This window comes from Haliaeetus albicilla, chromosome 5 (genome assembly GCF_947461875.1).
Source record: "Haliaeetus albicilla chromosome 5, bHalAlb1.1, whole genome shotgun sequence".
NCBI lineage: Eukaryota > Metazoa > Chordata > Aves > Accipitriformes > Accipitridae > Haliaeetus > Haliaeetus albicilla.
The window spans coordinates 42,304,844-42,327,507 of record NC_091487.1 but is presented as its reverse complement, the minus strand read 5'-3'; the positions used below and the strand labels follow the sequence as shown (position 1 = coordinate 42,327,507).

The 22,664-nt window shown below is 49.3% G+C and overlaps 1 protein-coding gene across 8 annotated transcripts in view; it reads left to right on the top strand.

Annotated features, from left to right (window-relative positions):
• Positions 1–4,005: 4,005 nt before the first annotated feature.
• The window catches only part of TYRO3 (TYRO3 protein tyrosine kinase), a 44,087-nt gene continuing 25,428 nt past the window's right edge, over positions 4,006–22,664 (top strand). Inside the window, exons 1-7 of one of the 8 annotated variants that reach the window (XM_069784424.1) lie at positions 4,006–4,410; positions 6,778–6,842; positions 7,969–8,152; positions 10,476–10,576; positions 15,327–15,497; positions 18,244–18,330; positions 22,479–22,594. In XM_069784424.1, the coding sequence (XP_069640525.1) occupies positions 6,833–6,842; positions 7,969–8,152; positions 10,476–10,576; positions 15,327–15,497; positions 18,244–18,330; positions 22,479–22,594 (669 nt within the window). In that variant the 5' untranslated portion in view covers positions 4,006–4,410; positions 6,778–6,832. The other 7 variants (XM_069784422.1, XM_069784426.1, XM_069784423.1 and 4 more) reach the window with 7 other exon arrangements.

Here is a 22,664-nt window from a genome sequence, read left to right as displayed (position 1 = left end):
TTATGGTTGGGCTGGGGCCAAACTGGATAACATTGAAACTTAGAGAAAAATCCATACTTAGATCCACCCTACAGTGACCCAGTCCTAGCCCCCCATCTACACCGTGCCACCTACCACCCCCAGGCAGAGCTGGGAGAGTCTGGGAACTAGGGAAGGATCAGGCCTGAACTCAAAGCTCAGGCTCATCCTTGATTTATTCGTATTCTGAAGATGAAGTAAATGCAAGACTTTAATATGGTTGCCTGTCCTTATTTTCATTCACACAGAAAGTTAAAACCAGCACATATGGAAGATGTAAGAGCTGGAGGAGGCTGAAACTTCACGACACAGAGAGGCTGGAATATTTCAACACAGTTTCTTACTGAAGGAGGCAGTAGGGAGGAAGACAAGAAAGGAGAAAGGACAAGATGGTAGAATAACACAAATTAAAAGAGAACAGAGTTCAGCTGCAGCTAAGATAATTCCCAAATGAGCAGCATAACTCAGTTATGGCAAGCTTAGCCCAGACACAGGCAGGATGAGTTTCAGTCTTCTTGTGAGCTGCTGCAGCCACCTCTGTCTTTAAATACCACGTCCAAGGTCTTGGCATGGCCAGTTCGGTCCCATATGTATTTCAAGATGGAGAGTTATATTTGGGTCTTCAGAAGTGGCCACGTTAAACAGTATTATTACCCAGCATGAACAAGCTCTGGCAATCCCATTATTATGATGGGCTGGGCAGAGAATGGAGACAGTCTATGCCCAGTTTAACCTCTTCAGTGTCCTCAAAAGCCACTGTAATATCCAGCAGTTCTCAAGCTGTGTCCTTGGCAGGGTTTGGAAAGCCCGGAGGGTTTCTGCTTCCTCACTCCCTGTGTCCTGGCCCAAGTTTGGGGCATTTATTTGAGAAGCCATCCCTAAGCTGCAAAGGCCCTCACACACATGAAGCTCCCTCCAGTTACTTGCTGTAGCCTCTGGTGGTGACTGAAAAGCTGTGAGCATCTCCTGTTCTGGCCTGGGGCTGAACGTGCTGGTTTCAACAGATCACCCACTCAGGAAGCACCGGAACAGCCATCCTGGGTCTCCTACACCAGAGAGCAGAACCAGCTACTCCTGCAACCCCAGAACGCCACTTCGTCGTCGCTCTTGCCGTTGCCACAGCTTCCCGATGCAGGATGAGGGATCTGTCCCCTGGCAATGGAGGGGATAACGCTGCTCTTCAAATCCCAAGTCAGACGGTGGAGCAGATAGGTTCTCGAATCCGAGTGCAAACCAGGGAGCTCTAGGGAAAACACCTTGTACAAAACACAGGGATTTTGCATCCAGTTGCAGACTGACTGCTTCGAGGATGGAGTAATGGCATGCACCAGCGGCTTTTGCTGAACCTTTAGGGCTATGGCTTCTCCTGTGGAAATGGGTGGTTTGGGGTGCTTTCTCACTGGGATAACCCATCCTTGTCCTGTTGGGTCTCAATAATTAGAAGAGGCTGAACAGCAGAGGAAGGAGAAATCACTCAGCAAATACTTCTCTCCCTCCTGCCTTTTCTCTCTCTTCCCTCACTCCCACTCTTCCTTTCTTCCTTTTTCCCTCCCAGCACTGGGAATTCACTTCTTGATTACTGTGCAGCTCTTCAGGCATTTTCTAGAACATGCCTACACCACCCAGCAAGTCCAGCGAGATGTGACAACACACTATCACAACAGAAGAAGTAAGGAAAGGACGTAAGCCAGGAAGGCACTGGCTTATTTATAAGCCACTGTGCTGTGTGCACAGACATTTATAAGTCACTGCTGCGCGCGAGCAGTGCGCACTGCCGCTGGTGTTATGGCCTGTAGAACAAAGCCACGTTGCTTCATTCAGTGGCGTAAGAGGCCGAGAGAGTTTGTCTTCAGTTCCTAAAAGCATTTCAGATTCACCAGTTCCTTTGATTTCTGCACGGTAATATTGCACTCCTCCGTAAGTTTTCCCACAGCAGTTTGCACTCCAACTGGCAGCGCGTGCAGGATTTCAGTCCAATTTTCATGTGGCTCTTCCTGCCTATCACTGTTGACACAAAGCCCTTCTCAGAAGAGCCGAAGCCAGATCCCCTGCCGGGCAAAACTCCCTTTGGTCTACTGCCTCCAGCAAAGCTTTGCTCTCTCACACCAGCCCAGAGTCTGGCCTGTGCCTTGCCACAGCAACTTTCTATCAGGTACTCCTCTTTGCAGATAAAAGCTCCCTTCCCTTTTTCCTCCCCTGAGCCTTTGAGAGCATCACATATGACATTTGGGCGAAGCACAACATGCCCGTCAAGGTAGAGGCGTGCTCCAGGCACACGGTGTGGAGTCAGGCCTCTCTTGGCTGCTGCCTCCCCGGACAGGCTTGGCCAAGTCCCAACGCTCGCCTGTGCCTGCTCTCTCCTGCTTCTACACCGGAGCTTTCCTGAGCCCACAGGGCCAGCGTAGTGCTGTAAGCCTCTGTGATTGTAAGGCTGGAAGAAACTCTTAGAAGGAAAACGCCGTGGAAATGCAGCGTTATTCTAATGGCCGTTAGTTTTTCTCATGGAAACAACTAAAAGCTGCAAAAGTAGCTACTTTCTGGAAGGCGCTATCACCATGAATAAGTGCAGAAACACGCGGCACACCCGGATAGATGGGTGTATATATATGGATACATGGGGGAGAGCGAGCAGCGACAGCAAGTGCGTGTGAAGCTTTTAGCAAACACTGGCGCAGAACCTCTCAGCCCGAGCAAGAGCCGTCGTGATCCTGGCAAGAGGCATGTCACGATTTCCCGTCCCTGAGAGCACCCAGGCTTCCTGCAAGCTCTCGGGTGGATGGCTTGTCAGTGTCTCCTCCCGGCCACCTCATTGCAGCGAGAGGCGCTGGGGAGGGAGTGACATTTCCATTCCAGTTATGAAATCTTCTTGGCGTTGCTCCAGTCCCCTGGGAATTCCTACCAGAAATGCAAATGGCTGGGGGCGGGGGAAGATCAGAGTTTGGGACGGAATTATGTGAGCTCGTCGTGCCTCAGTTTCTCCATCCCCCTGATGGGGATAACGCAGTTTCCCTGCGCTCCTCCGTTAAGCCAGGTTTCCGGAGTCTTGCAGGAGCCGCTGGGTAAGCGTTGCACACCAATGGCTGTGGCAGAGCTGAAAGCTGCATCGTGTTGTAACGACATTGCTCCTTATGGAGCCTTTCAACCCAGATTCTCACCGTAACTCCTACGAGAAGGCAGCGCCAGGTTTTTTTCAAATTGTTTGCCGGTGACTTTTTCTACACCGTGCTAGTAACTCTGTGGCAGCAGGGATCTCCTTCCTCAGCTCTCTCCCTACTTTTCGAGTAGCGGAAAAGAGGGCAAGGCCGAGCCGATCCTGCTTGTAGGGCACGGGTGGATCTCCTCACGTTGCCGGTCCTCCTCCACGTAGGAGGCACCGGGACGGACAGGGTGGCCAGTAGCCCCACTAGCCGGAGTCCGGCCGGTGAGGGAAGCGTGGCGGAGGCAGGGAGCCGGAGAGGCCCAGCCACCGAAAATGGGGCTGGGGGTGCTGTGCACATGAGGAAAGGTGCTGCCACCCATCCCGGCTGAGCCTTGGTTTGCGGGGGCCGAGCACCGGTGGCGGCCCCAAGCCCTCCTTCCCTGGGGAGCAGGAGGGTGCACGGGGGCTTGCGAGGGGGCCAGGCTGGCCTCCTGCTTCCATATGGAGGCAGGGGAATAAGCGACCCGGTTTCCCCCCCCACCCTGCCCGGTGCCCCGGCAGCTCCCGCGGATGTGGGTCACCCGCTCCCGGAGCTCTGGCAAACCAGGCCGCCCGGTGGAGCAGCCCCCCCCGGGGAAGGGACGGGGGGACGACGACACACACCGCCTCCAGACCCGACCCCCGCCCCGTCCCGCCCTCCCGGTCCCGTCCCGGGGCGGCGGAGCGGGGGCGGCGGACGCGCGGTGATTCGCCGCTTCGGGGGCGGCGGGCGCCCGGCTCATGCATATTCATGAGCGTGATGTCAGAGGGGGAGCACAGCGCGGCGGTGACCGCCCGAGAGCGCCATTTCCTGGAGGAGAAGGCGGCGGCTTGAGGAGGGACGGACGGACGGACGGACGGAGCCGCCGAGCGGCGCCGCGGCGGCTGCGCGCCGGCAGGGGGAGACCGCCCGGCGGCGGCGACCGGACCCGAGCCGACCGACCCGCTCCGCCCCGGCGGGGCCGCAGCCAGAAGTTTGAGCGTCCCCGCAGCCTCCCGGGGGGAGTCCGGTGGCGATCGGCGACGCCGGGCCGCTTTTACACCGCTGTCGCCGCCTGCGCTGGGCGGTGGGAGCCCCCCCCCCCGCGGCGCCGGCAGCTGGGGGGAGGATGGTGGTGCGGGAGCGATGGAGCTGAAGCGGAGCATGGCGATCCCGCGGCTCCTCTTGCTGGGACTGTGGGCTGCGGCGCTCCGGGACGTCGCCGCCGTGGCAGGTGAGAGGGGCTGACGGCCCGGGCGGCGGCGGCGGGGCTGGGAGGGGTGGCCGCTGCCGGTCGCCGCGGCTGAGGGCCGGGGGCGGCGGGGCAGCGTCCCCCCGAGCGCCCTGGGCGCGGCGAGAGGGGCTGCGGGGGCACGGCTCCCGCCGACGGGCTGTGGCCGGAGGGGGGGCTGCCTCGGCGGTGGCTGCGGCGCCGGGCCCGCTCCCCGCCGCCGGCCGGGTGTCCCCCGCCCCGCGCCGCGCCGGCTCTACAGGTGTCGGCAGCCCGCTGAGGGCGACAGCGGCTTGGCTGCACGGGCACCGGTCGGCGGGCAGAGGCGGCGTGGCGCGGGGTCCGCCCGGTGGGGCGGCCGCAGGGGCTCGGGCAGCCACAGGTGGGGGTCGGGGCCGGCCCGCTTTGTGTGTGTGTGTGTCCCCGCTCACGGCCGGGCGCGGGGGGCTCCGCCGCGTCTGTGGGGCCAGCGACGTGGGTCTCGGGAGGCGGCGGTGGCCGGCGGGGAGCCCGGGCTGTGCGGGGTGCTGCCAGCTTCGCCCGCCTGCCTGCAAGTCCGGAGTTGTAAGTCGCAAACCCAGATAATACTCCCCGTTGTTTGCGGAGGCATTGCTCTGGTATTTGCCTAGCGCGGATCGTCGCCGAGGAAAGCCGGGCGCTAACGCATTCCTGAGGGGCTTTTGTTGGGTTTTTTTTGTTGTGTTGGGTTTTTTTGTGTTTTTTTTTTCCCCTCCTGAACTCCTTTTCCGAAGTTTCACCCCCGGGTGGGCAGGGAAGGGCAGCGTGGGAGAGCCTCTCTGCACCCGGGCGAACCTCCTGCCGACTTCACCCGGAGTTTGGGCTCCGCGCTGCCTGTGGAGCAGCGTGCGTGCGGTGACACTGAGCTGGAGAGGCTGTGGTACAGGTTGCATCGCTAGAGCAGGGAACCTAAGCAGCCTGAGCGGCGAAAAGCCTTTCCCCTTGCGTGCATGAGTAGACATCTCCACTCCCAAAATAACTCCACAAAAACCATAATTCTGTTCCTAGGAATCAAAATATTCAGAGGTGGGAAGTTTAAAAAACAAGCAAGCAGATATGTCATGTATTTTGGCAACTAGTATGTTCGTTTGCTGTCAATTCTGTCAGATGACTGCTTGATAAGAAATTTAATGCAATTTTATTTCCTAGCTATACATTTCAACTGCTGCAGCTCTTACAGGTAGGCTTGGAGGAACCTATTTGGATGAGATTATTTCTTGCGCTGGCAAGAATGTTACCAGATAAGAAATCGTGAGTGGGAGAGTAGAAGGAGGAACAAGTGGAAATTAAAATCCATGTTGGCCTCCTATGTGCTTCTTCCTGATACCTGCAGGAAGAGATGCTGCGGCTAAAACTGGATCTTTGTCAAAAACCTGTGAATTTATTAAAAATCCCCAATCTGTATGTCGTCATCTCAGTTGATCTTGACGGAGGGATTATACTTGGGCGATGTGGAGAATTACAACTCAGGCTGAACGCTTGTACTGTATGTTAATATCCTACATCATTAATTTGTATGGGAGCTGAAAACCATAAAGGCTCTCTAACAACACTTCTTTGTTTAATTTGTGGCTAACTCTTTCAGCAGGGCAGTCTGAGGAAAGCTGAGTAGTTTGCTCTTCCACGAAGGCACCTGTAATGAAAGTATCTGTCAATTTGTGCGTGCGTTCAGCAGCCTGGCTGCATCAGTTTTCTGTAACATGGAGAGAGCTGCTATAAAGCTTTCATATTTTATTCCGGTATTGTGAGTGGTGAAAGGGAGGATGCTTTCTGGCATGCACTGGGACATGTCATTTGTGTTACAGGTGAGTTAAGTAATGTGAGGTTAGATCATCCTCACCCAAGGTGATTAACTCCTTAGCCCAGCAAACAAGCTGTAGCAACTAAACTAAAATTATCATCCTACCAATTTTCCAGTGCCCTCTGTGAATTTGCTGAATTAATAACAGCATATAGAAAGGTGTGGGAAACCAGCTGTTAACAAGCTGGGGGTTCTCATTAAGGAAAGGAATAAAGTCCTTCTGCCTGTGTTCTGGGATTGCTCCCGGACCACCGGTGCTCTGCCGGGTACCGGCTGCCAGTGGCAGGGCGCCGGCTGGTCCCACAGTCCTGGCTCCCCCTTCTTCCAGCTGTTAGAACCACGCTGCGAGTCCCTCTGCTGCTGCTCTGCCCTGTGAGGTGGTGCCCTCCTGGCTGTGGGAGGGTGGCACATGAGGCAAGAAGGGAGGTGGCACATAAGAAATATCTGTATTTGATCACTGGAAGGCTGTAACAGAGTTCAAGAGCAACAGGGCTGCTTGCTTAGCAGCGCTCTGGATTTCACAACTGGCGTTTTTCTGTCTGGCTCTGTAGGCTAGCGAGGCATCCTGTGAGAAGCTGACCAGCCAGTGAACTGGGTGAAGTTGTAATGTGCTGTGGTACGTGGCCGGGCAAGAGTGCTGGAGTAATTTTTCTCTGAAGGTTGTGGAGGCCACTGCTAGGGCATAATATTGAGCAAGGCTAGACCTGTTCTGGTCTGTCAGTCCTGTGCCACTGCATAGGAAACGGCCACTCTCCCTAACAAAACTAGCTTCACATTTGTTTTCCACCTTCCTGCTTTCCCACGGTCTCCTTTGATGCTCTGGTTCCTCCTTTATATGCCTTTCTTTCTTAAATGCGCTTCTATAGTTGGCTTCCGTGTTTTCTCATGGTAACACATTCCATGTATTCGCTTCTGCTTGAGGGAAACACTCCCCATCCACCCACACATGTAACAGTGCTCGGGGCCAAATTCTGATCACTTCTGTGTCAATGTAAACCTGAGCAGTTCCACTGACTCTGGTCCTGCTGCTTTGGGGTCGCAACTATATAGCTCTGGGCACAGCGTGGTCCTTTAGCTGGACTGAAGGGTCACGGAGGCTCGTTTGAGCACACACCCACATCACACAACAGAAATATCTGTTCTGTAAACAGTTCTGCTTCTCGGTGAGGTATGCTGTGGAATAGGCTTTGCTTTCATGGGTTTGCAAATTGCAGAGAAGCTTTCTGTAATGCAGAGGAAGAGTGTATGCTGAATAACGAGACATAATTGATTCTTTCTTATATCCCAGCTCTTTACAAATGCATACAATGGAGCAAGCATGATGATTTCTGAGCAGCACAGGAACACCGTAGCTGAAATTCAAGCCTGGGGAAAAGAGGGAGGTGTGGTACTGTGTTGAGTGAACACACTTAGCGCTGCTCGATCACTGACACGGCAAAGCTCCCAGCGTTTCTGTCTGGCTCTGCCTGGGCACTGCTCTGCAGAAGCTCACCCTGCTGTTACATGAGTTGAAAAAAGCCCCACGTACACACTAAGCCACCACTTTTCTCCAGCAGTTGTGCCTTCAGTGCTTGCCTTTGACTATTGCTTAGCAGACGTAGTAGAGTAGTGCTGAGACTAACAGACCCCTCTGCAGTGTGTGCTGGTAGGGTGTGTAATGCCAGACCGCCAACCTAGAGTAATTTGCTGTACTCCAACCCCCCTTCTTCTGGGGGTGGGGCGGAGTAGTATTTTTTTTTTAGGTATGAAATTTACAGGATCTCCAATCAAATTAAAGGTGTCCCAGGGTCAACCCGTGAAACTAAATTGCAGCCTCGAGGGAATGGAAGATCCCGAGATGTTGTGGATCAAGGACGGAGCAGTGGTGCAAAGCGTAGACCAGGTGTACATTCCAGTAGATGAAGAACACTGGATCGGCTTCCTCAGGTACAACAGATGCAGAGAAGGAAGAATATCGCGGAAACTATTGCACAGTTTTCTGCTGTCAGCTATATCTATGCAACTGCAGTGCCCTTGGCGGGCAGGGTCCTTAGGTCTGCAGTTCAGTCTGTGGCAAGGGCATAACTGAGAGCAGAATTGATGCCACTGAGGGCTGAGGTTTTATGCAGTAGAACCATATTAGTTTCCTGACTACTGTGGTGACAGGTGCTTTGCTAATGCTTGTGATGCTTGAGACGTGACTTCAAGGTGAAAGGATGTTCTCACCTTGTTTGTTCATCTTGTTCTGCCGCGCAGGAACACTTAGGAAGACTAAGGTCTGACTTATATAAATAGCTTTTCTCTCTCATACTCATTCCGTTCTCTTACTGTCTCTCTTGAGCTGTCAGTCTGCCTAAAGGGTGAGGATTGTTAATTGAAATGAGACTCCCAGGACTACATCCTCTTCCTTTCTTTGGGGAGGAGTGTTTGTCACCTGAACCATCCCTGAGTCATTTTGCAGAGACTTTCCTAATACATTTACACTACGTGGTATCCATCCTGCCCCGCTCAGAGGCGCAAAAACTCTCTTCGGCAAAGCAGCTCTCTGTGCCTTTATTTCAGCAGAAGAGGGATGTCAGCTAGTTCTGGAAGTACTGAGTTAAACAAGACCCAAGGTTCTGCTCTGGCTTTTTTTTTTATGCATAAAGAGAGCTTGAACAAGCAAACATGCCATCACTGTGGGGACTCAAAACTGTTGACTGACTGAGAATCACTCTTCCCTGAGCTCCAGCTTCATCTCCTGTTAGGTTTCTTGGATTGACATTGCACGGAGTCTCCGATTCCAGCAACTAAAAGTCCCTGTGCTAAAGCTTGCCTGTAAGAAACATTTTGATAGGAAAAAAATCTGTGCCCAGTAAAACTATTTCATAACATTATGTTATGGAAACAGTTTGTCTTGAAACTATGCCGTTTACTTACCCCAGTTCCACCAGTTAACTCTCTTTGCCCCTCACAATCTCTCAGTCTGATCTCCTTTCTCACCTCTTGCTTTCCTCCACTGAGGTCTTTCTGCAGCACCAGGGCTAAGTTAGGGTGCTAAATCTAGATGTGTCCGTATCTTTTTCTCCTTTTTCCTTTCTTCTCCTAAAGTGATCATTTCTACCACCCACTGTGTGACTCTCTGCTGCGATCGCTGTGTTTCAGAACATGCGGCTGGATGGGCAGGACAGCTGATGCCATTTGAAGGTACAGCTCTGAAAATCAGGCTGTAGTGGGTCCATTTTGTGCATTTCAGCAAACACTCTCCCTTTTCTGTCTTCCTTCCCGAGACGTTCTTCCCCTTCCCCAAGGCGGACTGCGGGCATCAGATCTGCTGAGGATCCCTGCATGGCAGCAGACGCATGGCTGCACATCCCACGGGGGGCAACCAGCATTTGTACATTGACAGGCGCTCAGAGTCACACTGGTGCCTTTGGTAGCTGAGACCTTGTTGCTTTGGGACCAAATTCTGCCCTTACTCACCGTGCTAGCCTCGTGTTGCTAACGGCAAGTGAGGATACCCCAGACTTCCAGCAGTGGAGCAAGGAGCAGAATTTCTCCCCTGAACCGGAGGCCTACGACTCAAATGCTGCTCAGTCCCTGTGGCTGCCTTCCCTTGCTTGGATGCATCTTCTCAGAAGGGGAGCTGTTGCTGAGCAAGGGAGGACCCAGAAGAGTTCGTAGGGTGAGGTCCTGTGCTGGAGTAGGCCAGCATAACCCCCTGAAATCCCAAATCGAGAGGCCCAAGGAGTTTTGCAGTGTGAGGTGCTCTTGGGATAAGAATAACACTGAGTGCCGTTGAGGCGAGGGGGGACCCTTTTCTGACCCATCTGCTCCTGTATATATGAGGCTGTCAGCAGTCCTGTCACCTAACTGAGACAAAACAGTCAGGCTTGTTGGAGGCTTGTGATTTGGAGTTTCCTGATAGCTCAGACATTGTAGGCCAAGCTGTCGCTCTTGAAGGCTAGCTAGAACCACGATTCAGGATCGAGATGACCAACCCCTTCCTATCCTCAGAGGACACAAATGATGGGCTTTCTATGAGGATGTTTCAGAGGAAGGCTGTCTGCTCTGCTGAGGATTCCCTCCACCCACTTTAGAGAGGAGCCCCCCGTCTCTGCTGTTTTGCCACGCGCTTTGTGCTGGCTGGCTGTTACCCTCCTCCCCAGAGCTGGCTGCGTCTCAGTGGATGTTGTCCGTGCATCTGGTTTGCCAAACACTGGAGGGTCCTTTGGGGCAAAAACATGCTTTATCCACGTAAAATATCGATATGGCTTTTGACTTTTTTCAGCTTGAAATCCGTCGAGCGGACAGATTCTGGGAAGTACTGGTGCCAGGTTGAGAACGGGGGGAAGAAGGAAGAATCACAGCAAGTGTGGCTCATAGTGGAAGGTAAGGAGGAGTAGTAGTGCTGGTTTCCTTTCAGGGCTGACCCACCAATATGCTCTAGGTGGAAGTGGTGAGAGCAGATTGCTCCAGTGATGGGCTTCTTGGCTCTGAACCATTGCTGCTAACTGTAGTGAGATCACTACAGAGCAGGAGTAAGAAATAGGAGAGTAGCTTCAAGGAGAGGAGCCGTCAGTGCATTACCTTCTGGTTTTATTTTGGCACGTTAGGAAACAAGATCCTTTCATGCACACAGATTTCTTTCCAGCCCATCAATCTGTTGTTGCTTTCATCTCCAAATAATTTGTAGAATGATGGGATAGTTCAGGTTGAAAGGGATCCATGGGGGATCATCTGGTCCAACCCACTTCTCAAAGCAGGGTCACACAGCCTCATTCTGTGTATCAGCCAAACAGGTCTTTGAGGGCAAGGTACAGTTTTAGCCCAATTCTGAGTTTCGGGAGAAGCGCTGTACATCAGCGCTTCATTGCTGTGACTCTTCCATGTGGCACTGCTTTGTCCAGTCTTGTCTGATGAAGAGTAACTTCTACATGGTTGCCCAAAAGTTGCCCAAGGCAGCGTGGATTGGTGGCTTCTTACTGTTGCTAGTTTCATTTCCCTTGAGCCATGATTATGTTAGATCCTCAGAAGCTAGTATTCATAGGATGGCTTAATATTTGGTGAGGAAGTTGACAGGAACAGTGCATTTGCAGCAAAAAGTGGCTTTTTGGATGTAATTGGTAACACTTTGGGCCAGAGCTGAATCAACAGTCTTAAAGAGGGGGAGCAGGGAGGGTGCTGTGGGAGGTGGTGTGGTCTGGGTGTTTTGCAGCAAAGGTCTCACTCGCTCAGAGCCGTGGAAACATTCATAGCAGTTCTCATAGGAAGAGGAACACTTACCCTGCTGCCTTCTGTAAATCCCAGGCTTTCATCCACCTAAATTTTCAGGTGCAGTTTCAACTGGAGAACATTGTTTACAGCTTAAAACGCTCTCTATTGTGCAGTTTCCATTTCTATACCAATTACCATGGCCTGCTCCAGAGGTGGCTGTATTTGCATAGTGGGTCTGTTAGGAGTGATTGGGTAGCTCAGTGTGCTAAGCCTTCTGAAAAACAAAGGAGCCCTTCTGGATAGCACAGGCAAAAAATATCAAAGTCACAAAAAACAACTGCAGCAGGGTAAGGGGGAGTGTTGAGGATGAAGGCCAAAGCTTACAGTGGAAACATAAGCTAAAAAAATGCAACTAATCGCCTTTATGAGAAAAGCAGAAGCTAGTTATTGAACTGAGCATGTAATCATGTGAAACGGGAGTCAGTGGATGTCATGGTTTAAGCCCAGCCAGAAACTAGGCTGCTCACTCACCCCCTACCCTCCCAGTGGGACGGGGAGGAGAACTGGGGGGGGGGGGGGGGGGGGGGGGTAAAACTTGTAGGTTGATATAAGAATGATTTAATATCTAAAGTAAAATAAAATGTAATACTAACAACAATAATAATAAAATACAATAATAACTGTAATGAAAAGGAACATAATAAAAAAACCCAACCAAACAAAAACACCCACCCCCAAAACCCCCAAGAAAAGACAAGTGATCCACAATGCAGTTGCTCACCATGTGCTGACCAATGCCTGAGCAGCGATCTGCACCTCCTGGCCAATTCCCCCCAGTTTATATGCTGAGCATGATGTTCTATGGTATGGAATATCCCTTATATCCCTTTGGCTAGTTCAGGTCAGCTGTCCTGGCCATGCTTCCTCCCAGCTTCTTGTGCACCTGCATGCTGGCAGAGCCTGGGAAACCGAAAAATCCTTAACTTAGGATAAGTGCTACTTAGCAACAACTAAAACATCAGTGTGTTATCAACATTATTCTCACACTAAATCCAAAACACACTGTACTAGCTACTAAGAAGAAAATTAACTCTATCCCGGATGAAACCAGGACAGTAGAAAAAATTTTAAAATAACCGGTAGTGATAAGGTGTGGATTTTTAAAAATGTGTCAGCTATTAGCATAAGAAAACACCAGGGAATGCAAAAGCCTATCAGTCCCACTGTTATCTCTGTACGTATTTCTTCCCTGGGCATACCGGCTTTGTCTTGTCTACAACTGGTTGCTGTACTGATAACAGCTGTTGTCCCCTTTGACTGAGAGGGCATCTTTACTCTGATCGTTTGCAGCCTTCTGTAGGTGCTGACACCCTTCAGTGTACCACACAAAACAACTGTGGACTACTGGTGATGTAACTTAAAGTGAGCTAGAATGGATTTCTGTGCTAATATCTGCCTTGAGATCCACTTAGGTAGTCTGTATCAGGCAGAATTTGCAGCGATAGTATTTGAACTGTCTTTGTAATACAGCTAAAAAGTCTGATCTTACGAAACACTCCTCAGAATTTACAAAAACAAAATTATTTTGAAACTGTTTTCTGGTTTAGAAACTAGACTCTGGCCTTACCAAGAACATGATAGCATTCAGTGCCCAGGGAGGTAATCTAAGAGGCACACTGTGGAGTGTGACCGTCTTAAAAATATGGATTATGTTTCTTACAGAACTTTCTCTCTGAAATTACACCTCTGACCATGTGGCTGTTCCCAGGGCTATTAGCCCCTGTTTTGTCTACAGCCAGAGCCCCAGCCACACCTGTGTGGACACATCCCCCTGCATTAACACTGTCTAAAAACTGAGCTGTAGAAAAAAAATTGGCCCTGTAGGTTGGGTGCTGGCTTGGAACAGGGAGTAGACAGGCTCATTTCCTTGCTTTGCCAGTGATTCCCTGCCTGTTGGCTGCTCAGTGCCTCCGTGGTGCATCCATGAAAGGGGGGTGCCAGCACTCACCTCTTGTACCAGGAACTGGGAGGCTAAATGTGTCACAGGCACTGAGGTATCCAGGTAACATACATACGGAGGCAGTGCAAGTTCCTGAGCTGGATGAGTCAGCTGCACTCCCTAAAATATGAGAGTTTTTAATTGTGGTCTTGTCAGATCTGGCTGGCTGATCCCAAAGTGAGAAAACCTGCCGAGCTGGGCAGGATTCTCCCAAAAGGTTACCTTGGGTGCTGTGGCAAAGGGACAGGAGGCAGGAGTCCTGCTAACAGGTAGAAGAAACAGTGGTATTTTCCCTTCTAATCTTCCTTGGAGAAGGAGAGCAAAGCAGGTGGAGGTGTCACAGCTGGTATCTAGAAAGTTTATTCACTTTTATTGTTTATGTATGACTGCAATAAAAAAAAACCAAACATGTAAGCAAAACCCAGCAGTAAGTCATGATGGTGGATATACCTGTATTGAGCATTAACCTTTGCACAGATAGGCACCATCGTTCCTGAAGTGACCTATTTTTAGACCTGTTTCAGTTTGTTCATTTACTTGCCACTCCAAAGGGAGTGGCAAGGAGGCGAGGAAGGCACAGAGAAACTGCCGCCCAAAAGACACAAACAGCAACTGATGGTCCGTGAAAGACTGAGGACACCACTTTCAACTGGAGTGTAGGGGGGAATGTCAAGCGTTAGGCTTCTAAATCCATATTTAGGCACCTACATTAATTGCCTGCTGCTGGAGGCGCTCAGCATCTGCCCCACCAACTGGAGCCGCTTGGGCCTGTCATCTTTGGCCAGGGACAGGCAGCGTAATTTAAGCATGTGAATCCACAATGTTGTCGTTCCCCTGTTTCTGTGAGGCAGCAGATCAGTGGTTTTCAGAACACGCTTCTTCCAGCTGAGAATACCTTGTTTTGGTGTAGTCGCAGTTGGTAGCGGCTGCGCTTGACACCCGACATTTTGAGCGTAAGATGGAGCTCGGCGTTTCTCTGGGCCTTCAGCTCCTCCACCAGCCACCAGAAGCACGTGCTGGCTGTCGCGCAGGGTCAGCGCTGGTGCTGATGGCTGGTGAATTTTCTGTTACTGGTTTGGAGCACTGAAACCGCAGGAGTTTTGGCATCGCCCAGGAGAGGAACCACATCTCTTGATGTGTTGAGTTACGCTCAGCTATTGCCGCTTAGAGATGACCTGAGGTAGTTAGCGTTGCAGCTGTGTTTTGCTCCCTATGGGCCTGATCTGAGGCCTGTTGTAATAAGCAGGAGTCTTTCCACAGTGGGGAACAGATAGTTATCAAGAGAGCTGTGTCCATGGATAGCCTTCAGCTCTGAAACAAATTACCCCTAACTCCAAGGCAGCCTGGTTCTCATTGTGTCGGAGTGTGCTGGAAGGTGGCTCCAGTCAATTAAGCTGTGGAGAGAGCGTTGTAAATGATCCCAGTCTCTCACCGGGAGGATTCTTTCCTCATTCATGGGTTTGTTACAGCTGCTAGTTCAACACATTCACAAGCTTCAGTTTTTAATGTGTGGCAAGAAATATCTGCAGCTGGATTAGGTAGCTTTTGAAAGTGGTGTCTGCTGCTGCTAAACTTACTGACTGTTGCCTCTTTAAACTCCAGTCTCTCCGGCTGAAAAACTGAGCAAATACTGCCACTAAAAGCTACTTCATAGGGGAGTCTTGAAGGAGACTCAGTGAAAGAGGTTTTTCAAAGGCATTTTCACTCTTTTTCTCTCTAACTTCTAGTGGGAGTATGTAGACATTCATGCCCTGAGGTGATCCAGCATATCTGACCCTTGGTTCTTGTGAAGGGCTTAGAGGGAGTCGGATTAGGCATAGGGGCAGGGCAGATGGGTGTCCAGTGTTGGGCACCGGTATTAGTGGAAATAAACAAGAGACAGAAGGAGTCTCTTCAGTTATTATCACTTGTCTGTTGCTTTTCTAGGTGTGCCCTACTTTACTGTGGAACCTGAGGATGTGTCCGTGTCCCCTAATGCCCCATTTCATATGGCATGTGCTGCTGTTGGTCCCCCTGAACCAGTGACAATTGTCTGGTGGATGGGAGACTCTAGAGTGGGGCTTCCAGACATCTCCCCCTCCATCTTAAATGTGTCAGGTAAGGCTGCTGCCAATGCAGGGGATCACTTTGAGCATCAGAAGAGGAGGAGAGCTCTCTTCTGATCATGTCTAGTGACACTGGGTAGCCACATAGTGTGAGAATGGTCTTTGACTGTACATTGAGGGTTGAGAGATCATGATCGCATATAAAACCAGATCATCTCGAGGGGTGGTCGTTGCTCTGTGTATTTTCTGCTGGCTTGAGGTGCACAGGCTCTTAGAGAGCTTGGGTGGGGCTGGCACTGTGGTAAGGATGCTACTGGACAGATGATGCATTGGGTGCCTCTCTTGTTCCACCTCATGGAGGGTGCTTATGGTTATATTACGTGTCTCTGTTGGTGACATTTGGCTTGGAAATCTCCAAGCATTCACACATAACAGATGCCACCTCTTCCTTCTGTGCACAGCCATGTCACACACTGCTCTCCCCTCTCTTCCCTCCCCTCTCTGTTCTTGCAGGCTTGCTGGATGCTCTTATCGTTAAAACCTGACTGCCTCATGTAATTGTTTGACACTTTTAGAGTGGTTGTATTGGTGCTGAAGTGGGCTGGTTGATATCCTCAGAGATCAAGGTTCGCCCCAGAGCGAGCACTAGGTGCACGGTGGTAAGACTGCCTTCCCCAGCAGCGTCAGCTGAAGAACTCAGGAGCCAGTAGGTTTTCAGGCCTCTCTTCAGCCCACTTTCAGGGAAGGGCAATGTATCTCTACCAGGACCTGACAGCAGCTATTCTTGTAGTTACCTCCTAAAGGTAACTTTATTCTAGTTCGTTGTCCAACAGCTTTGTGTTACTTCTTCTCTTTGCTGCTGTTTTATTATTCTCAGCCGCCCAAAGTTGAACTAGCTATTTAGCAAGAAAAGATTTTACGACTAAGAGTCATCTCTGGGGCCTCTTCATCAGTGTTAATACAGTTACACCCAGGGGGAGTTTCTTTCTGTACATCCTTGGCCATCCTTTGAGCTATCCAATCCTATTAAGCCTTCCCTTAGAACCTAATTTATATGCAAATCAAAACCTGGTTTGTGATTTGCAATGGTTTTATCATCTGCTCCCTCTGTTACGTAGCCACTCGATGCTGTTCCAAGTTGGAAATGAAAACTGCTCCCTTATGATATAATCTGCCTGTTGAAATGGAACATGAAAAGATTGATAGTCGAGAGGGGAAAGACAATAAAAAATAAGTCTCCCTTCTTCCACTGAACTCATCCCACAGTGCCTTACAAAACTTCTGTCATTGTTGGGACAGTGGCATGGAGGCCTGAAGAAGGGCATCTGCTCCTAATGATTCTCCAGATGAATTGTTATTATATATATTCATCCGCAGCACCTTTCTTTGCCCCTTTCAGTGTTCTTTGGGATGTCCCTTGGGTAGGTCTTTGCAACAGAAAAAATGCAGCAAGACACAAGCTGCATGGTCAGATTGCTAAAGCATGCCAGAAAAGATGGTTGGTAAGAAAACAAGCAATGCTAGCTAAAGAAAGTATCAAATTCTGAAATAGTAAAGTACTGGCTAGAAAGCAAACATCTAGAAGGTTCAGCAAGCAGTTGGTTTGGTAAAAGGATTGTTGTATTTGGAAAGCAGTGCTGGCGATGCACGAGAGAGCAAGGAGATCTTGGTTTGTGGTGTGTTTTGTGTTTTCCTCAGGGCAGGGTTGTGTTTGGTTCTGTCTTTGGGACATGCCTACCACATCAGGTGCTGCTCTGCTCTGCTGCCTGGCCTTCAGCCTGCTGGAAGCATTTTCCTCTGGTTCACTGGGGTGAATGGAAGAAGCTAAAATACTTGCTCTTTCATTTTATAGCAGTCTCTCCTCTCTTCCACTACACCTTCTTCGCAATGCTGTTAATCTCGGGCTTGGGAGATGAATCAAAGGGCAAAGGCAGATATTGTGCAAGCTGCTCCATGCAGCTCTGAAATCTTTTTCCCTCCTAAACTGTATGCCCATAGTGTGTTAGTCCTTAATTTTTATTAGCTAGAGCCCTCTAAGGCAACTGAGGGCCAAGTCAAGTGAAAGCGTATGCTGGACACACTTCTCCAGGCAGCTTTGCAAATCTGTCTCAATTCTGATTAAGTAGCAATACCTCTATGCATCTTGGAGCAGCTGGACATCAGTATGATGCCATGTTCAGGCCCTGTGGGATGGATGGATACTTACAGAAGAGAGGGAGCGTAATCCTCACTTATATCACCCCTAGAAAGTGCCTCAGTGCTGTTGCGGTAGCATTTTACTTCCCCTTCCTTTGCGTGTCTTGAAAAGTCTGATGCAAGGTGAGGGACAGGTGGGCATTAGCTTGAAATCTGCAGTGTCTGGTTGGAAGTTTGCCTGGGCTTATAGCCCAGTTAGAAGATGGTTGTTGCTCTGGTGGCAGGCTGATGTCCAGAGCATTGGGGCTTTGTATAAGCACACGGTTCAGCATGATCCTTGCTCCAAAGACGCTCACCAGAATGAGTGGACATTACTAACTGAGCAATGTGAGCTGCTGTTCTGCCAGATTCATCCTTCTTTTTCAGTGCTTTCTGAAGCTCCCGTGGAAGGTTTTCTACATTGCCATACTCTCTCCATTAAAAATGTGTTTAGCACCTTAATTACACTGAAATCCACGTGCCTTGGATTGGCACCCAGCTCAGCCCTCCAATAGCCTGTACAGCTTGAGCTGCATGTCACACATAATTGAAATTCTGCTGAAGGTTGAAGCTGGATTACATAGCTGTTTGTGTTTCCTTTCCTTTTCTTGGCTGATCTCCAGGTATTAATCAAAGCACAGTTTTCTCCTGCGAAGCTCACAACGTAAAAGGATTGTCTTCGTCTCGGACAGCCACTGTTCAAATTAAAGGTGAGAGAGTGCAAGAGAATGGGCAAGGGACTTGGGTTTGCTCTTTGGGGAGGAAAAGTAGGGCACCTTAATGCAAGGGGTTGTCTCAAAGCTGCCAGCAACCAGCACTGGTTGGAGCTCTCAGCAGCTGAAACAATGCTTTGTGCTCTAATGGCAGTTCCCGCTTGCTATGCAGGGCCGTATACCGGGCTGTTGAAAATAAACCACATCTGACCCAGGAGTGGAAATGTGATGTCAAGTAACAGTTTTTCCTTGAAAAGGAGAGAGTCAGAACAGTCAAATTGTTTGTGAGAGATGAAGCTGGATATAAATCTGTAGCTGGGGAAATCTTTCTTTCTTGGAGATAGATGGGTCTCGTTAGAGCTAAAGAGGCCATTACTTCTGCTTGCTTCTATTGGCATCACATTAGATGCTGAAAAAAGACAAGGAAAGCGATCACCAGTGGCCAGTAAAGTCCGCTCATCCACACTGTTTTTATGGATTTGGGTTTTTTTAATTCTTTGTTCTTGAAAAACTAATTCAAAACAAGTAATTCCTAGCCTTTGCATGACCAGTTGCCATTTGGAAGTCCCTAAGTTGATGTCACTTTTCCTCTGTTCCTCCAGGTGACTGAAACGGGGATAATCAGAGCAATCAGCTCTTCCCCTCCTCTTCATGTTGAGATGCTTCTGCATTTGAATTTTTAGTCATTCTTTCATGCACATTAAATGACATGATTATCAGTTCCAGGAGAGGCACGTCACAAAAATCATTTGTTCCAAGTGGTAGCTTATTGCTGAGCACAAATAAGAGCAAGCATTTATGTCTCTATCAGAACTCACAGTTGTATTAGCTAATGTTCATTAAAGGATAGCTTAAAATCCAGCTGTAGATCTACTGCTCTTACAGTGTATTTTTCTTCAGGACATTGTGGTTACTGCTGTGCCAAGAATGCAGTATGCTGGACTAGTAAGATTTATAACTTAATTAAAAATGTTTGGAGTTGTTGCCTTGAAGGCTTGTCTACACAGGGGAATTAGTTATTGTGGAATATATCTTCTATGGATATTTTTATCCTGGGATAGAATTTAGTTCACAAAGCTATTATGCTTTAAAAAAAAATCTCATCAAGCCATAATCTGAAATAACATTTAGCATAAACAAGCTTCTTTCTTTTTTTTAATGTTAACAGAGGTTTGTTTTTTTTTTTTTAACCATTAATAAGATGATGGGGGAAAGGCCTCAGAATTCTTGCATTTCCCAGCAGTTACGTTTAGCCAAAAGTGCTCCACAGGGGTCAGTCATCAGCTAATGAAGGTACACAACCTATTTTGGAGGGATGTATCACCACCACACACTTGTGTGCGCACACACACGCTTTATAGAGCTGAGGAAGAGCAAGCTTAAGTGATGTGGCAAATGTTACGTCAGCAAGTGGCATGTTCTAGAGAGAAGAAACAGGCTTTAGATAGCAAGTCCAGTGCTGTAGTTGTAAAAGTGTGAACTGTAATACCTCAAAGATATATCTGAAAGAGTAGTTATAAACTTAGGGAAGTGCTGGGACTCTTCTAAAGAGCAGAAGTTTTGAAGATCTAGTACAACCTCTGTTAAAACTAAAGCAAAGCTCCTAACAAGGACATGAGTAGGAGCAGTAGCAGGCCCAGGTAATGTTTTAGCCCTTGATCCTATGAAGATGTAGACTTCAATGAAATTACCCCTGGGAGTAGTTGTCCGAACATGCATGATCAGGGCCTTCCTCTCTTACACAGATCCATCTGCTAATGAGGACTCAAGTCTTTCTACAATTTATTAAACAATTTGTTTCTTCTGTGTTTCCAGAGGCAAATATTTTTGCTAGGGCATTTACAAACTGTTAACATTTCTTCCTATTTGCTGCTGTTGTTGTTCATTATCTATTCTCTGTAGTGCCCACAATGTGCTGGGTGTACTCCAAGCAGAAAATTACTGTTATTGTAGCCCACAGTCCCCAGCCGTGTACAAAGCCCCATTGTTCCAGCCACTCTACAAGCACAGAGGAAGTTAACTCTCATTATGTTAACACTCAAGGTCCTGTTTTCAGACTGGTTTTGCTCTCCTTCATGTGCACGGCTAAGACTTTCAGGGTTGTATCGCGTGTTTCAGAGCACGACGGGAAACAGCCACCCAGAGTTTTTTCCCAACGGATGATGGGGAGAGGCATCTGTCCCTTCTACAAATTCCAGAGTTAGAGGAAGGTCCTAGCAAGCCAACCCTCTTCAGTGGCTGTCACCATTACAGCCTGGATGTGTTAGCAGGTGATTATTTATTCTCACTGGTGGTATAGCTGCACCTCCTTTGCGCCTGCCATCCAGTGTTGAAAATTACATGTTGCTAAACCCAAAAGTTACAGTTGTGTTTACAAAAGACTTGAGTTAAGGGCAATGTTTCAATGATATCCAAGTAAGCAGTGAAAGCAAGCTCCCCCACCCCCAGAAGAGCTTACAAATCTGAATACCCAACATCAAAAGGGAAAGAAACCAAGACACAGAAAAGTCTCAGTTAACTCACAAAGACCTTTCAGTGAAAGGCAAAGAACTCATTGCCCATCTTCCATCCCAGACCCATGCTCTGCTGCCCCACCTCCCACCCACGCACAGGGTTCTTATCTAGGTGGCAGCTCCCTGCCCTGGGTCCTGGTAATTAGTTAACCAGACAACAAAGGCTTTATAGGGTTAATCTGTGACACTATCTGTCCCCTGCCGCATCCTCTCCTCTAGGCCCTCTGTAGAAACCTGGGAGGGGGCTTTGGTCTTTGCATTTCTCCTGCAAGATGGCTCTGTGGAGATGCCAAAGGTAGTACTGTGGTTGTCCTCAGTGCCGTGAGAGACAAAGGTGCTCTCTGGCAGAGTAGAAGACGCAGCTGGAGGAATCCTGGTTTGCAATTACTTTTCCACTGCTGCTTTCCACTGGATACAGCTCAGGAGAGGTGGAAGATTGGTCTGTAGGCAGAGCCTTGTCCTCAGGACTGTTGGGTTTTTGGAAGAGGACTCCTGAGGATACAATTTGTTGAGGTGCTGCAGGAAAAGTATTACTCGTGGCAGCAACATAGGATTTTTTTAAATGAGCAAAAGGTCAGGGGAAAGGTTAGTATTCATGAAGTTGGTAATTTTTTCAGGAGCGAGGTGCCTAAATAAAGAGAGAGACTCGGGAGTGAAAAAGAGATGGTGAGGGCTATATCGGGAAGAATAGGAAGTAACTATGTGGTATTACATGGGAGGAAAAGAGAAGGCAAAGGGAAGCATTGAGGATCCTGAAAGGAAGCCGAAGAGTCCAAGTTAATGCGACAGCAAGAGACCCCTGCAGTAATGGAGGTGTCTGGTCAGAGCCAGAGCAGAGGGGTAGGGCTCTGGTGCTGCTCTTTGGTGGTGGCAAGCACAAACATCTGATTAAATGGCTAGTCTGGGAATCCTGATTTTGTTCCTGGCTCTGCCCTTAATTTGTAGTGTGGTATCAACCATGTAACAGGCACTCCCTTTGCCTCGAATTGCCCCTCTACAAAACACAGTGCTTTCTGAGTTTATTCATCCCAAGGCTGAAGGAGGCACAGTTTTCAGTCCAGGCTCCATCCCAGGGTGTTGCAGGAAGAGTTTGTAGTGGACACCTGGAGGCAGCGCTTTCACAGCAAGAAGCAGTCCACTGCAAATCCAGCTGCAGGGTATTCGGGTCACTACAGCAAACCACCCTGTGACTTGTGCTGGCAGAGCTGGTTTTGGAGGCTGGACTGAGAACCGGGGGAGGGATTTTAAAGCCCTGATTTGGTTCACAATGTAGGACCACAGGCAATTGTGTGTGCAGGGCTGGGTCATGCCTTGCAATGGAGGGGGCAGGGAAGAGGGCTGAGTAGCGAAGGTGTGAACATCACACGCTGGCATTGCTATCAAAGAGATCAACTGCTGCCTGTATGCATCAAGCAAGTATGCTGGACTGTTAAAGAACGGGTGCCAATAGCTTGTTCAATGTTAAAATAATCGTTTCATTCACAACAGTCAGGGACACTCTAAAGTTGTGATATTGTGCCATTTCTGTTAGTGATTTCATTGCATAATTTCTAGCCTCAAGCCTCTGCCATTTCCATGTGAATACCTGCTCAGTTCTGTGTATACTGAAAGGTCTCTTTGTTTCCTTTATAGCCATGCCTCTCCCGCCTCTCAATGTAACTGTAAGCCAAGTCACCAGCAGCAATGCCAGCGTGGTCTGGGTGCCAGGATTTGATGGCCGCGCACCCCTCCATTCTTGCACTCTTCAGGTATGACCCCTCTGGATTGTCCCCTGCCCTGCATGAAGAATGGGACTCCCCTGAGCCACGACATTCCATG